The sequence below is a fragment of the Castor canadensis genome, chromosome 1 (genome assembly GCF_047511655.1).
Source record: "Castor canadensis chromosome 1, mCasCan1.hap1v2, whole genome shotgun sequence".
Taxonomy (NCBI): domain Eukaryota; kingdom Metazoa; phylum Chordata; class Mammalia; order Rodentia; family Castoridae; genus Castor; species Castor canadensis.
In genome coordinates, this window is record NC_133386.1 from 85,696,570 (window position 1) to 85,713,719 (window position 17,150).

Below are 17,150 nucleotides of genomic sequence, written 5' to 3' on the forward strand. Positions count from 1 at the left end.
TTTATGGAATATTCCATTCTCCCACAAGAAACATGGAGGTATCCTCCACCTCCTGATTAAACTGCCGTCTTAGGAGACACTGCTCCCATTAGAAAAATACCAGTCAAACAGAACAATGTGTCATGTCCATTGAGAACTCTGAAAGATTATTCCAAGAAAAGTGCGATGTTAGTCCTGAGTTGTGTCATGATTACAAACTTCGTAAATTATGCCAAAGTTGCAAGTCTCATCACAAGCAGAATTTTTCTTAGGTTCTATAATGAGGGTGCCTAGATGAGCTTTAGGACATCTGGGAAACCTTTGTCCATTGAATAAAAGACAGTGGGACCTCCTGGCCAAGATCTGGCCAATACCATGTAAAGTTTAAGGAAGAGGCAAAACTCCTCTGCTGTGGGGGGAGTGAACTGGATGTGAAACACCCTCCGTACCCACCCACAGCCAGCTCCACATTGGTCTGCTCCAGCTGTGAGGTGAGCCTTGGGGTTCCAGGCAGAACTTTGAGTGTTTGTTGCCTTTTGAGGCTCAGCCTGGTCTTGGCAACAGCCAGAGCAGCCTCGGAGCCATGGATGGGACCAAGGCTGTCACCCAGCCGTACTTGAGACTGGTCTCAAAGGGCTTTTTCAGGGTTGTCACAACAGATCGTGAAGAAATGAGACCAATGGCCAGTGATTTTCCGTGGGAACTGCTGCTATATGGAGCCATTACTGAACTTTTTTCCATTATTTTGCTTTTGTGGAGAAGTTTTCAGTCACTTAGAAGCCGACTTTATGTGAGAAGAGAAACAAACCTGGCCACAGAACTTTCTGGACTCATTGAAGAAAAATGTCAGCTACTTGAAAAAGTTAGCCTTGTGGAAAAACAGCTTGATGCCTTCGTGTCATCTTTGAGAGAGGCCAGCTTTGAGCCATGCTCCATGGAAGCACAGACTTTGGAGGCAGCCTGTGAACAGCTGAAAAGATCCAAGTCTAAACTTGATGAAGTCCTCCTAGAAAAACAGCTGAAAGCAGAGAAATCTAAATGTTCTAAACAAGTTGAACTGATGAAGGAAATGTCAAAACTGATACCAGCCCTAGAAGATAAATCGAAATCTCTGGAATCCAACGTACTGAATGCCAAAACAACCTTAAGAATACTTCAAAACACTGGAGCGCATCTGAAGGACTCAGTAAGAGATGCTCGGAAGGAAAAGGCCCAGCTTCAGGAAAGCTGCAAGCAGCTTTCACAAGAAGCACAAGTGTGGAAGGAGCGAGTGAGTGAACTGACAAAACAGAAGACAGCAGTTTACACTCAGTTGGGTGAAGTAGATAAAGGAAGACTTCACAGAGCATATTAAAAATCTCCAGACTAGACAAGCCACTCTACAGGCAGAGAAGACACGGTTTGAAATTGAGACTCAGAAGCTTCAGCAGAATCTTAAGACCACCACTGAACTGCATGAAGAAAAGAGAATGATATACTGCATGAAATTCATGGCAGCGGATCATTACTGGCTAGAGACAGAGAAGAAACTTTCCCAAGCACGAGAAAAGACCAGCCACGCAGCAGAAGAGCTGGAGACCTGTAAAAAGATAGCCAGAGAACTCGAAGAAAACTTAGAGATAATCAATCGTTATTATCAAAAGCAGACTCTTTATTATGAGAAAAAAGCTTATTTAAATTGGCTGGTAGCCCAGAATTCTGAAAAACAACTCAACTATCTTACAATGGTAAATGCCAGTGAGAGATAAAAATTCACCAAAATGAAATTAGAATTTGAAATGCTAGAGGATTCTTATGCATTTGATATTTCACATGCAGCATATGCCAGAGAGCCTTTTCCACCTGGTGGCCCACCATTGGGTAACCCTTCACCTGAAAGGAAAGCTCTTCTCACTCCACTTTTGTTGGAAGGACCACTCAGACCCCCACCTTGGCTTCCTCAGGTAGGAGGAAAAAGCTCAAGAAGCCCAGAGAATCCTCTAGACCATCCCATTACCAATGGAAGAGTAGAGCCATGCTGTGACAGTGTACGTGGCTCTTGTAGAGCACCTCCTGAGACTGGGTCACCTTCCCGTCCATCCCAACAGGACGAAAGATGATGATCCCTCTATCAGGCCAACCAAACACTGATCCAGCTCTTCCTCCACAGAGGCAAGACAGACTTTGTTCTCCTTCTGGTAAAATCTCTGGACCAGCAGAACTCAGCAGTTTTGATATGCCTTTAAGAAGTGTCTTCACAAAAAGAATCTAGTAGAAATGATACCACCGATGGTTGTGATCATTGAAATGTGCCTGACTCATCTCTGCCTGGGGAAAGCAAAGCACTGGGTCCTGGTTGTGTTCCTCCTGTCCGAAGTCCAGTGTTCCCAGGGGATCCCAGGAGCCACTTCCTGAGAAGAGGGCTGCCTTTTCCACCACCTCTCCCAGGAAGTATGTTTGGAGCTCCTCACCATTTTGGACCACCATGGGCAGTGTTCCCAATGGATCCCAGGAGCCATTTTCTGAGAAGAGACCCACCTTTTCCACCACCTCCTCCAGACAAGATGTCTGCAGCTTCCTCAGATCATTTTATATCAAGGGGTTTCCCTGACCCACCACATCCTCCATTCCAGTGAGAAATGTCTCTTCACCCAGGGCTGTCCCCAATTAACTTCCCTCAAGAACTGGATGTCCTCTGCTGCATACACATTCTCAAAGTAGAACTGAGTTTTCTTCAAGGTCAATCCTACCTTCAAACCAACCTGCTACTGAACATCTAGAACCACAAGAAACCCAGCAACATTTTGATCTCTCTTCAAAGTACTTCTCACTTCTCTTATTTTCAGTTTAAATTGCTACTGTTAATTTGTATGCTCATTAGTTATTATTATTTACTTTCAATTCAGTATTAATAGAAATTGAATTCTCAGAATAGTATATTATAAACAGGTGAGTTAAATGTGAATCTTATTATTTTATTTCCAATCTCTTTTATTTAGATAGTATATTTTATGTTCTTTTTTTGTATTTAATACAGCTATTTTAATTTATCTAATCCCATAGACATAAATAAGAATTGGGGTTTTATGTCTGTAAGCCTACCATGGGGCTATTTTCAACTCCAAATGCTGTTGTCCTTATGCCAAAAAATGTATTGCAATTGTAGACCAAAGTTAAAGTAAGATCTCTTATCAAAGTACTTTCGACTGCTCTCTCATCTTCATTGTAAATTACCACTGTTATTTAGTCATTATACTTTACATCAAATTCAAGCTTAATTGCAGTATAAGACTCAGGACAGTATGTATTACATACATAATGTATGTAATGTACTGTTACATACATAATAATCAGAGTTTTATGGATATAATCTTGCAGTGGGGATACTTTAAACTCCAGAGTTTTTGTCTTCATGCCAAGAAATTTATTTACTGTAATTATAGACCAATGTGAAAGTAAGATATCTTTTCACAATACCTTTGACTTCTGTTTCATTTTCATTTGGAATACTGTGATTTAGTCATTACATTTTACATCAAACTCGAGATTAATCAAAGTATAAGTTTCAGAAGAGTATTTTATAAATATATGATTTAAGTATGAATCTTATTATTTTATATCTGTTCTACTATATTTTCATTTTATTCTAGATAGTGTAACTGTTTTAACTTTATTATTTAATGCACTATTATATAAATAATTGGAGTTTTATGGATATAATCTTGCAGGAGGGCTACTTTAAACTCCAAAGTTTGTGTCTCCATGCCACATAATGTATTTACTACAATTATAGACCAATGTGAAAGTAAGATCTCATTTCAGAGTACTTTTGACTGCTGTCTCATCTTCATTATAAATTACTACTGTTATTTAGTCATTATAATTTACATCAAATTCAAGCTTAATAGAATTGTAATTCTCAGGATATTATATTAACAGATGCTTTAAATATGAATTTGTTTTATTTAGATAGTCCATTTTAATTTTATTTTATTCTAGACAGTATAACTACTTTAATTTGATTATTTAAAACACTATTACATAAACAACAATTGGGGTGTTAAGTATGGAATCTTCGGTGGGACTATTTTAAACTCCAAACTCTGTGTGTTAATGGCAAGAAATGTATTTGCTGTCATTGTAAGGCAATGTAAAGGTAACTTTATACTTAATTAAATAAATTTTAATTGGTTTAACATCTGGTTTGGCCTTTTTTTTCTTTTTTGGTAGACAAAGAGGTTCATTACGCAGGTCAGGAGATGCTTGGGAAGAGGTAGAGTAAGCACACAGCTCATCTTCAGCCATCTTCGCGGTGCAGACATGAGCTATATGTTTAAGTAGACAAAGAATTGGGGTCAGGGGACAAAGATATGCATAGTTAAACAGTCCCAGTCACATGTGTGCTCTGGTTGACCTTTATCTCAATTTAAGAGTTCCCAGAGGGGTTCCACAAAAGATGTCATTGCTGTCATCACTAGAGGGGAGCCATCTGGTTCCCATGAAATTGATCATTCCTGTCCTTCCATGATTCCAAGGTGGCTGCAGGAAAGACTGGCTCAGAGCAAAGGACAGCAGGTACAAAATGGAGACAGAGATGCCAAGCATCTCCTGTTTTTAGTTAATTCACAAGCCCAAGTAAGAAGTCAGTGCTTTTCAACAAAACAAACTTGAGTGCCTTTTACAAGTGTGGATATTGCACACACACACACCCCCCACAGGGGACTCAGCACAGACACAATCCCCAATATAAGGGGAACAAGGCATAGAGAAGGTGTCATTGTGCAGATGGTGGGTCCTTAGGCCCGGAGATCTCCTTAGAATCATCTGGAGACATCATGGTCATCATTTAGTTTTGCTTGTCTAGGGGGAGACTGAGGGGCCCCGGGTCTCAGCTTGGGGCCCAGGCTGGCTGATCCTCCCTCTGAGGGTCTGTGTAAGTTGGGGGAATGAAGGCAGAGGCTTGGGCGGGGAGCTGGAGGCCAGAATCCTGTGCTCTGTCCTGCCAGTTGGACCCTGGAGTGGCGTCACCTCTTTTCTTCCCAGCTTTGTTAATGTCGCACTGAGGGTGTGACACCATGAATCTGCATATCCTGGGCCCTAAGCTCTCTGGAGACAAATGCCCAGCTGGCTCAAATCTGTGTGACAAAGCTAGCAGAGCCACTGCTCTGTGTGTTCTTTGTGATTGGTGTCCTCCATCTGATCCAGCTGTTGTACTCCACCAATCCCTGGCATGAACACACCCTATGTCAGGTTTCTGTCCTGTTCATGGCAGTGGACAGCTTCCTCAGGGACAGTCTTTCTCCTGGAGTTATACATGAGTGTCCCTAGAGACTCATGGGAGCAGGACACCCTTTTTCTATCACGCTGTCTGCATGCCCTGGGAGGAAAGTTTAATTACAGCTGCCAATGCTTGGAGGAGAAGTTCGGTCTCCAGGGTCTGCCCTTCTTCTCAGGACACTCCTGTTCTGTTTGTGCAGCTGCCTCTCATTGTGACATGGGAAACACGCAGTGCTTGTTCAACGACCCATCCTGAGGGAGAAATAAAACCCTTGAAAACAAGATGTTCTATACATCTTGTTTATACTTCTTTATTTATATATAAATTCATGAATTTAAAATGGGTGGATCCAGTAGCTTAAGCTTGTAACTCTAGATATTTGGGAAGTGGAGATTAGGAGGATTGAAGTTCAATTCCAGTCCTTGCAAAAACTTTGAGACCCCATTTCACTCAATAAAAATCTGGTTATGGCGGTCCACGCCTGTCATCGCAGTTAAGAGATCCATGACATCCTAGGTACAAAGCAAGACCCTATCTCAATAACCAACACAAAATGGCTGGAGGAGTAGCTTAAGTGGTAAGAGGGTCCACCTGGCAAGCATGAGGCCCAGTTGATCATCAAAAAAACCCAATTTCTGATGTGAAGGACACCTACCTCGGCTCTACTGAAATGGTCCCGGCTCCTCACATGCCAGATTATGTCCACCAGCCACTGCCTTGCCTGAAGGGGTCCGACAATAGTGACTCGAGTCTGGCCTGTGGCTGTGAACCACCACTCCAGCTGAATGAGGGTGTGACTGTGCAGCTCAATGCAGCGAAGTTATGCGTCCCCTTGCCCTGTAGACATAAGAGGTCAGGGAAGGACAGGTAAACCTCCAGCACTGGGGTGCTCGTGCAGAGAGGAGAGAGGTGAGAAGGAAAGATTGGAAACTATGAACGGGGTAGGAGAAGTGGGCAAAAGCCACTCACCAAATATGTACTCCTCCAGGTCCTCTTCCAGGCAAAACACCAGTGGAGCACTGAAGTGTATAGGCACAGCCCACCACGCTCTGTTGCTGCCCTGCTCTTACTATCCAGAATGAACAAGTCCAAGTAATAGGCTGGACAAAGTGAATAAGGGCCCATCTCTCTCACATATACTCACTCTAGCAACCCACCCTTTGCCACACCATAGGGAGGAGCCTGGAGCTCCTCCCAGGAAAATCCACTCAATCAATTGTAAATTTAACCTTTGAATTTTTAATTCTGACTTTAACTCATTGGTGCAAAACTAGATAACCTAGTCTATGTTTGCCTTTCTGATACCCAGAATCCAAACTTTGCTTCACTTCTAGTTCACTGAGTGAGTATGAATTAGGACAAAGATTGAGGAACGACTGTACTGAGGTAGGAAGGCTCCAGAATGTGCTCCCTAGATTTTGACAGGTCCCAGTAGTGACCAAGCAAAACAGAGTTTATTCAGTGTGCTGCCTTAGAGACGGAAGATATTATAATGTATTTGTATGTAATTTGGTGGTCCTCCTGGCACCCATGTTGGAACCAATCAGCTAGCCCACCTCAAGAGGAACTTCTGGCCTATATGCATTCTGTCCTCAAAAACAATGAAGAGGAGGGTGGGGCAGGCACTCAGCTAGGTCAACTATTAGGGCAGGATAACACCCTAAAGTTCCCCATTTTTCTTTTAAAAATTCAATCTGTTTACCCTCAATGGAACAATTGAGTGGTTTCTAACAGAACCTGTGTCTCCTCATTTGCAAATCTATTCTGTACTCAAATGTGAGTATTTGAAGCTCATTTATGGTTTGTCAACTTATAAGAATTGCCTGATTTGTATTCCTTTCATTATATGGTTTTTGTCATTGTGTATATTGACCTGGTCTGTTGACAATTAAAACCTTAAGTCTTATTTGTATTTTATGTAAATTAAAATGGTCAAGTGGTCAATTGTTCTCTAAGAATCCAATGAATCAAATGTGGATGGTGGCTGTTTCCTTCACTTAACTGAAGCATCCTTACTAAGGCATCACTAGACCCTTTTTCAATTTAATTTTGTCATGTGTGATCACCATTGTTACTCATCTTTTCTGTTCTTGGTATAAGTCCAGCTTTTTCTACATTCCTTTGTTTTACTCACAGTTTTATAAATACACCATTCTCTACTTACATGGAGAAAATGTGGATTGTTTAATAGCCAGACCAATATTTAGTAAAGGATTTAATACTGAAATGTTTACCCTACTTCCAATCAAAATTAATACAGGCCAATCATACCCTTTTATGTCTCTTACTCATGAAGTCCAATTATTCTTGTTTTTATAGAAAGTTGAGACATATGAAATTAGATACATCAGCTTCATCTGCCATTTTCCCCAAAAAACCCTTTTATTTCACCATGATCATTATAGGAGAGTTTTGCTTGATATGTAATTGTCAACTGACTCTTCTGTCTCAGCTCTTTAAACATGTCACAGACCTGATGCTGGCTGCCATTGCTAGTAAAATTTCTGTGTGGGGCTGCTTTGTTGTTACTGCCATTGTTTGTTTTGTAAGGAGGTTTTTGTAGCTATTGTTTTGCTTTGGCTTGTTTTACATTTTATTTTTATTAGCATATTGTTGTATTGGGGGTGCTTTGTGACATTTACAGAAGTGCTTAGAATGAATCTTAGTGAGATTCACACCTCCATCATTCTCTTCCATCCTTCCTATACCCCTTTTCAGAATAGATTCAATAGGTGTCATTTTTCTGTTTTTTGTATTATTTTGTTTTGTTTTGTTTTTAAGACAGTAGCCCAGGTTACTGTTCTGTCTTAGCTTCTGGAGTATTGGGATTATAGGTGTGGATCTCCTTTCCTGGCTGCTCATTGTATTTTAATGCTTTTGTACCAATCATTTCTCACCCTTCATTCATCCACCTTTCTTCTGTGCTTCTGGTAAGGTTTACCAGATTTCTTACTAACTGCTATGGTTTGAATATGGATAACGTCCTCCAAAGGTCCATGTGTTAAAACCTTGATGCCCAGGATGGTGGTTTAGGAAGTACTATGGACTTTTAAGGCTGGGGCCTACTAGAAGATCATTAGGTCACTGGGGGCATGCCTTCAAGAATATTGTGGTACCCAATCTCTCTATTGCTCTCTCTTACTCTCTGCTCCCTGACTGCGATGGTTCATCTTGGCAACTTGATTGGGTTGAGAAGTGCCCAGGAGGTTAGTAAAGCACGCCTCTGGGTGTTCTGTGAAGACCTTCTCAGACAAGGTTAGATTATGGGGCTGTGACCTCATCACTGGGTTCATCCTTTGATGAATTCATAATCTGGTGGCATTGTTGAGGGATGAGGAAAAGTAGGAGGTGGGGCCTAGTTGGAGCAAGTAAGTCACTTGGAGTGTGTCCTTGGGGACTATATCTTGCCTCTTCTATGTTCCCCCTCTCTTCTTCGCATCTGCTTCCTCCTCCACATGCTCCTGTCGCCATGAAATTTTGCTTTCCATGGTCCAGAATCAACAGAGCTAAGGGCTATGACCTGAAATCTCTGAAACTAGGAGCCAAATAAAATTCTCCTTTGAAGTTGTTTATGTCATGTATTCTGTCACAGCAACAAAAAAAGTGACTAATGCACTTGAGATGTGAGCAGTTGGCTCTGACACATGCTCCCTGTTGTTGCCAGCTGGAGCCTTCATTAGAGACCCCCAGCAAGTGAGGCTGCCTGACCATGGGCTGGACCTTCCAGAACCACCGACTAAACCAACCCTTTCCATTTATGGTTAATTGCCTCATGCCTGTCACTGTCATGATGTGAAGCTGACTAACGCTAACTTTTTTTTATAAATTTAATTTTTTGGAATAGTTTCACATTTACAGAAATACCATGAAGGCAGTAGAACACCCATTTATCCCACAGCCAATCCCATTATCAATGTTTGTTACAGTTGATGGACCAATATTGGTACATTACTTGTTTATTCTGATTTTTTTGGTGGTACTGGGGTTTGAAATCAGGGCCTCACACTTGCTAGGCAGGTGCTGTACCACTTGAGCCACTCTGCCAGCCCTCTGATTTCCTTAATTTTTACCTAATGTCATTTTTCTCTGCTAGGATCCCTTTGGTGACCCCTTTGCACTGAGTCATCTTGTCTCCTTAGGCTCCTCTTGGCTGTGAAACATTCTCAGACATCTCTTGTTTTGGACATTTTTTACACATACGAGTCAGATATATTGTAAGATACCCTTGTAGCTGAATCTGATGTGTTTGTCATGATTAGACAAGTCTTATGGGTTTTGAAAAGGAAGATGGCCTCAGAGGTAAAGGGCCATTTTCATCTCATCATGTCTTAGGTACATGTTCTCGCCATGACTTACTGTTAGGACCCGGAATCCTATTCCCCCGAGAGACAGAGAGCCAGGCGTGAATGCAATCAACAAAGCAGAGTTTATTGGACTGGCTAGCCAGGGTCGAGCTCCCACACGGACACGCAGGACCGGTTAGGAAAGCAAGACCCTGAGCCTCTTAGGGGGAAATCTTATATAGACTGCAGTGGCGTGCATATTTTTGTTATCAACATTAGACAAGCAGGCAGAGCACATCCTGCACGTACTTCACATCTTGCACGTACCGCACATCTTGCTCGTACCTCACATCTTGCTCGTACCTCACATCTTGCTCGTACCTCACATCTTGCATTCCTCACATTCTATATCTTATCTACACGGGGTGTTTGGTACTGGTTTCTCCAACAAGGGGGTTGGGGCCCGCTGAAACCTCATATTCCTTTCATTCCCCCCTTTCTTATGGCCTAAATTGAGGAATCATCCTCAAGAGGATGAAGAGCCTGATATTGTTGGCGGAGGACCAGAAGTTGGATAGTATTAATTCGACTTTTGACAAAAGTCATAAGTCGGTTTAGAATCCAGGGTCCTATGGTAACAAGCAATAGGATGATTATTATTGGCCCTGCCAGTGCAGATAAAAGGGTAGCCAACCATGGGGACTGGTTAAACCAAGACTCGAACCAGCTTTCCCCTGCCTCTTTTTCTCGTTTTCTTTGTTCCAGGCTCTTTCGGAGTTTAGACATGGAGTCACGAACAACTCCGGTATGGTCAGCGTAAAAACAACATTCTTCCCCTAGAGCAACGCATAGTCCCCCTTTTTGGAGGAACAACAAGTCCAGACCTCGTCGGTTTTGAAGTACTACCTCAGACAGAGAAGTGAGGGATTTTTCTAGGTGGCTAATGGAGGTTTCTATTCTCTCTATATCTTCGTCTATGGCTGCGCGCAGCGAAGACATCCCTTTATGTTGAGTAGCCAGGGAGGCTATGCCGGTCCCTGCCCCAGCCACCCCTAGGCTAAGTAGGGTAGCAATGGTTAGTGTAGAAATAGGCTCTCTCTTCTTTCTCTCACCTGTTCCTATATTCCAGTATGAATATAGACTTTCCTCCGAATGATAGAGGATGCGGGGCAGAACAACCACTATAACACAGAATTCTTTAGAGCTGTTAAACACCTTAGTTGATAGGCATGGGGTGAGTCCGGACCGCGAGCATAGCCACCACCCATTGTCCTTTGGAATTACCCATTTAATAGCATTTCCCCAGGTAGGACTGGCGTTAATAACAGTACATAAGTCCCGTCTGTTCTTTGGCACTTTTCCTAAGCAGGTTCCTTGGCCGCTTACCTGCTGTATGGTCAGACCTCTCTTACGGTCTCCCCAGGAACAGTGAGTAGGGTTTTCCTCAGATGAGGTATCGTGAGTGGTGTTTAGCCCTATTGCCTCATAGAATGGGGGCCTCACATCATAACATAACCAACAGGAGTTAGTCATGTTAGGGTTGGTGTGGTTTAACGTCAGGAAGGCAGCACCCACTAGCTCCCAGAGGGGGTCTTTAGATGCGGTCATGAGACTGGGCTTCACCAGGGGAGGGCTGGTTTCTGATGGTCTTGGAGTTGTAACATTAGCCCGAGCTACGGTTGAGGGAAGGTGGTGAGTTGTGGAAGGTTGGGGAGATGGCTTTACATTGGGCGGCCTAAGTACCTTATTAGGGCCTACTGCTGTGGACGGTGGCCCTATGGGCTCAATCTTTAATCTGACCACTATGGTCAAGCCAGCATGTCCACCATATTTATAAAATACAATTCCCCATACCTTACCTTGTATCCACCCAGGGGTGTCCTTCTTGCCAGTTTCAGTGAAAGTGACCTTGATTCTATCTAGATTCGTGGGCTGGCATTTATGGGTGGGTATTGGAATTCTGTGCCCCCTTAATATCCCATTTACAAAGGCAAATTTGACTAGGTCTGATTTTGATATCCCCCATTTCCATTCACTATCATTGGATGTGACACATGCCCATGACCTACAGAAGGAGTATTGTATCCCCCCACATTCCTGGTTCTTTTTGTGGCCGGGGCAGGCATAAAACCCATAACGTCGGGCTGACTCCGGGGCAGTAGACTTGTAGGCAGGATTGATGTCTCTGAAGCAGAACTGAAGCTCCGGCCACCAAGTTCCTATGGGGGCAGTGCGAGTAGTCTCGTTGAGGGTGGTATGAGTCTCCCCATCGGTGAGTATCCAGGTTTGCTTATAGGGCTGGTGAGGGTTGGTTTCTGCGAGGCTCCCGCTCTGGGCATTGAGCAAGATCAGAGCGATCAGCCACCCCATCCGTGGCTGCTCCTGAAGGCTCTGCATGTTCCCGGGGCCACAAAAGCTTTAGCTTTAATGGGTTGTCTGGGTGCCGCCGTACAGTCCACTCCTTGACCCCTTCTTGTTTTTGATGATTGGCTCGACGCACGTGGGAGTGGTGGATCCAAGGTCCAATGCCATCAACCTTGAGGGCGGTAGGGGTAGTAAACAGTACAACATAAGGTCCTTTCCATCTAGGCTCTAGGGTTTTGGACTGATGCCTTTTAACCCATACCATGTCACCCGGGACTATGCCATGTTCCGGAGCCGGGTCCCTCTTAACAGCGTGGTATGCTTGAATTAAGGGCCAAATCCGTTGTTGCACTTTAGCTAAAGCCTGCAACATGGTCAGGTAATTTGGGGCCAGATCACCTAGTTCTGGGCTTAAGGTCCTCTGAATGATGGGGGGTGGAGCCCCATACAGGATCTCAAAGGGAGTTAGCCCATGGACATAGGGGGAGTTCCGGACTCGGAAGATGGCCAAGGGAAGGAGCGTCACCCAATCACCGCCAGTCTCCAGGGCCAATTTGGCTAAAGTCTCCTTTAGTGTCCTATTCATCCTTTCTACTTGCCCTGAGCTCTGGGGGTTATATTCACAATGTAGCTTCCAATTGGCCCCCATAGTCTGGGCTAGTCCCTGCAGGACTTTACTAACAAAAGCCGGACCGTTATCTGACCCAATTGCCTCGGGCACCCCATATCTGGGTATGATTTCCTCTAGCAAAGCCTTTGCCACTACCTGACTTGTCTCCTTCTTTGTAGGAAAAGCCTCCACCCAGCCTGAAAAGGTATCTATGAATACCAGCAAATATTTGTACCCAAACTTTCCCGGTTTTACCTCAGTAAAATCCACTTCCCAACTTCTTCCCGGAGCCCTCCCCCGTTCCCGAGTACCTGTATGGTGCCCCTCCCTTCGTCCTGGTTTCATGATTGTGCAGCTGGCACAATTTTCCACAATTTGGCGGACTGCTATGGTCTGGTTCGGAAATCGGAGCTGCGCAGATGTCAACAAGTCTAGTAATTTTCTCCGCCCCAAATGGGTGGACTTATGTAAGTTAGTCAACAGGAATCGTCCGAGTTTTTCAGGCAGAATTAACTTGCCTTCCAAGTCGCTTTTCCATCCGTCTTCCCCTTCTCTAAAGGGGGAGTGGGCTCTCATCCAAGTGAAATCCTCTGTGGAGTATTCTGGTCGGGGGGGTAGCGGAGGGAGCTCTGGGACCGGCACGTCTATCGCCGCAACCGTGGAAGGTTGCCCTGTCTCCATGGGAGGACTCACCATTGCTACTCTCTTTGCTTCTTGATCTGCTCTGTTGTTACCGACAGCTTCCGGCGTCTTGGCAGACTGGTGGCCTGGGACATACATCACTGCCACTGCCTTCGGTTTTTCCACTGCCATTAATAGACGCTGGACTTCGGCTAGGTTCTTTAGATGTTTTCCTTCTGCTGTGCGGAATCCTCTTTCGCGATAGATGGCCCCGTGGACATGGATGGTACCGAAAGCATAGCGGCTATCGGTGTAGATATTGACTCGCTTTCCTTTTGCCCTCTCCAGGGCCTCTGCCAAGGCAATTAATTCCGCTTTTTGGGCTGATGTTCCGGGTGGGAGGGCGCTGCTCCATACCGTATTTCCTTCTTGGTCGACTACAGCTGCCCCTGCCCTTCGGGCTCCATCTTGGAAAAAACTGCTTCCATCCGTGTACCAGTTTAATTTGCAGCCGGACAGGGGGGTATCCTTTAGGTCAGCCCGTACCTGTGTAACTTCGGAGAGGAATTCTTTGCAGTCATGGACAGGTGTCTGCAGTTCCGGGTTAGGCAACAAGGTGGCAGGGTTCAGGATTACGGGATCTGTGAATGTGATCCGAGGGGAATCCAACAAGAGCCCCTGGTAATGGGTGAGCCTGGCATTCGTCATCCATTTCCCAGGGGGTTGTTTAAGGATTCCCTCCACCGGGTGAGGGGCCGTTACCCAGAGGGCCTGTCCAAAGGTTAGTTTATCGGCTTCTCTCACCAGCACGGCAATGGCCGCTATGATGCGGAGGCAGGGGGGCCATCCTGCCGCTACTGCGTCTAATTTCTTGGAAAAGTATGCCACTGGTCTCTTCCAGGGACCTAGCTGTTGGGTCAAGACTCCCTTGGCTACGCCCTTTTTCTCATCTACAAACAGAGTGAATGGTCTTGTAGGATCTGGCAAGGCTAAGGCAGGGGCCTGCAAAAGAGCGTCTTTTAGCCTGTTGTTCTCTCTCTCCCCAACTCCAATCTGGAGCTTCTTTGGTGGCCTCATATAGGGGTCTGGCTATTTCCGCAAATCCTGGAATCCAGAGTCTACAGAACCCCGCGGAGCCCAGGAATTCTCTCACCCCCCTAGTGGATGTCGGGGATGGGATAGCCAGAATAGTCTGTTTCATGGCATCAGTCAGCCACCTTGCCCCATCTGCAATCCGATAACCCAAATATGTCACTGACCTTTTACAGATGTGAGTTTTCTTGGCACTTGCCCGATACCCCAGCTCACCTAATTCCGTTAGCAGGTGTTCAGTAGCCTTGATGCACTCCTCTCGGGTTTCTGCCGCTAACAGTAAGTCATCAACATACTGTAATAGAGTGACTCGTGGGTGGCTCCGACGAAAAGGTTCCAGGTCCTGGCTCAGGGCCTCATTAAACAGGGTGGGAGAGTTTTTAAATCCTTGCGGCAGTCTGGTCCAAGTGAGCTGTCCGGATTGGCCCCCATCTTCTTGCCATTCGAAAGCAAATAGCGGCTGACTAATTTCTGACAATGGAATGCTGAAGAAAGCATCTTTCAAATCAAGGGTTGTATACCATACTTGCGAGGGGGGTAGGTGGCTGAGCAAGGTATAGGGATTCGGAACGGTGGGATGAATGTCCTCCGTCCGCTCGTTTACCTTTCGTAGGTCTTGCACAGGCCTATAGTCCCCGCTTCCCGGCTTTCGGACGGGGAGCAGAGGAGTATTCCAGGCAGACTGACAAGGTCGCAGTACTCCTTCCTTTATTAGCCTGTGGATATGAGGGGCTATGCCTCTTCGGGCCTCCTCAGGCATAGGATACTGTTTCACCCGAATGGGGAGAGCAGAAGCCTTCAATTGTATAACTACGGGCGGGAGGTGTTTGGCGAGGCCGGTTCCCGCAGTCTCCGCCCAGGCCGTGGGAAATCTTTTTACCCAATGAGTCATGTCCCCTCCTGGTTCCTGTTGACTCTCAAACAGACGATGCTCGTCAGCCAATGATAGGGACAAGACATGAATCGGGCTCCCTTCTCGATCAGTCACAATTATTCCATCTGGTTCAAAATGGATATGGGCCCCTATTTTGGTGAGTAGGTCCCGTCCGAGCAGGGGAGTGGGGCTCTCAGGGACGACCAAGAAGGAGTGTGTGACCTGGTGTTTTCCTAAGTTCACCTTTCTTTTGGTAGTCCATGTACATAACTGCGTACCGGTGGCCCCCTGAACAACACTTGTTCGTGCCTTGTTCAAAGGTCCATGTGCCTTATTTAAAACCGAATATTGGGCGCCAGTATCCACCATGAACCCCATCGGCTTCCCCTCCACATGCATTGTTACCCAGGACTCGGGGAGGGGGTCCGAGCCCCGTCTCCTTCAGTCCTCTTCTCCGGCTAGGAAGACTCTGGCCTGCTCTACTGCTCGTTCCCTTTCCCTGTTTTCCCCCGGTCTTCTTCCAAACCCTCTTCTTCCCTTTAACTTAGGACATTCTCTCTTCCAATGCCCCATTTCCTTACAGTAAAAACAGTGTTCCTTATCCGGGGTCCTGGTGTGGCCCCCTCCCCTGGGTTGGTCCCGGACACCCGCTAGGAAAATACGAGCCATTTCTCTCTGTTGCTTTCGGTTTTCCTTAGCCTGGAACTCCCGGTCCTCCTTTCTCAATTTCTCCTGGGCTTCCCTGTCTTCCTTTCTCTGTCTTTCCTCCCTTTCTTCTGGAGTTTCCCTAGCGGTAAAGACCTTTTCTGCTACCTGTAGCATTTCCCTTATAGTCATCTCCCCTAAGTTTTCCTGTTTATTGAGTTTTCTCCTAATGTCTGGGGCTGCCTGATTAATGAATGAGAGTACCACAGCAGACCGGTGGAGGTCCGCCTCAGGGTCAATTGGGGTGTACTGACGGTATGCCTCATAGAGGCGCTCTAAGAAACCGGCTGGGCTTTCGTTTTCCCCTTGAATGACTGCTTTTACTTTTGCAAAATTGGTGGGCCTTCTAGCGGCCGCTCGGAGACCGGCCATAAGAGTCTGGCGGTAGATCCGAAGACGCTCCCTACCTTCTGCGGTCCCGAAATCCCAATCAGGGCGGTGTAGGGGAAAAGCCTCGTCTATGGCCGGTTGGAGAGTTGTGGGTCTCCCATTATCCCCCAAGACGTTCTTCCTCGCTTCGTTGAGGATGCGCTCTCGTTCCTCCGTCGTAAAAAGAGTATTGAGCAGCTGATGACAGTCATCCCAAGTGGGGCGGTGTGTATGCATGATGGACTCCAAGAGATCTATGAGACACTTGGGGTCTTCAGAAAAGGGCGGGTTCTGCGTTCTCCAGTTATATAGATCACTGGAGGAGAAGGGCCAGTACTGAAACTGTTGCCCCCCTCCTGGTCCCCCTTGGCCTACCATCCGGACTGGAAGTGTAGGGACAGTTTCCTCCCCATGTGTTGATGAGGAAGGCCCATCTTCCCCCTCCCTTTCCCGGATCCCTCGGGGGCGAAGTCTTCGACCCATTCCTCCTCCTGCTGCCAGTCCTGCTGAGGAGGATGAGGAAATTTCCTCCTCCGGGGCACTGGCTTGGCCAGGGGGAGTCACGTATGGAGGCGGCCGATCTTCCTCTGCCCCTGCGAGGGATGGGTAAAGGGGGGAACTCTCTGGTAAGATCAGAGATGGTGAAGGAGATGCCCTAATTTGAGGACCGGTCAAGGTGGGAAGGGGAAGTTTTTCCTCCTCCTTTATGACCAAGGCGGGCGTGACTGGGGTTTTAGCCCCGGGGGCCAAACTGGAGGGGTGGGTCAGAAAAACTGTTAACCAAGGGGGAGGGTTCCTCACCAGATCCTCCCAAACCAAAATGTAAGGAACTTGGTCTGGATGGCCTCGATTGTCTGGCTGAAAAATGACTGCTTTAACCTTAGTGATCAGGTCTAGGGAGAGGGAACCTTGAATGGGCCACCCGACTCCAAAGGTGGGCCACTCTGCAGAACAAAAGGTGTCGAACTTACCTTTCTTGATGACCAGACCTGCATT

The 17,150-nt window shown here is 45.9% G+C and overlaps 1 protein-coding gene and 1 pseudogene across 1 annotated transcript; one reads left to right on the plus strand and one right to left on the minus strand.

Annotated features, from left to right (window-relative positions):
- Nucleotides 1–649: 649 nt before the first annotated feature.
- Nucleotides 650–2,735, plus strand: LOC141420785 (melanoma inhibitory activity protein 2-like; annotated as a pseudogene).
- Nucleotides 2,736–4,846: 2,111 nt separating this feature from the next.
- Nucleotides 4,847–16,750, minus strand: LOC141421587 (uncharacterized). Its single transcript, XM_074068108.1, has 4 exons — nucleotides 16,530–16,750; nucleotides 15,564–16,408; nucleotides 5,892–6,017; nucleotides 4,847–5,017 (listed from the first exon to the last, which is right to left on the minus strand). Exons 2-4 carry the CDS (start codon nucleotides 16,389–16,391, stop codon nucleotides 4,847–4,849), a joined length of 1,125 nt encoding a protein of 374 aa, XP_073924209.1. The 5' UTR covers nucleotides 16,392–16,408; nucleotides 16,530–16,750.
- Between the last annotated feature and the right edge of the window lie 400 nt (nucleotides 16,751–17,150).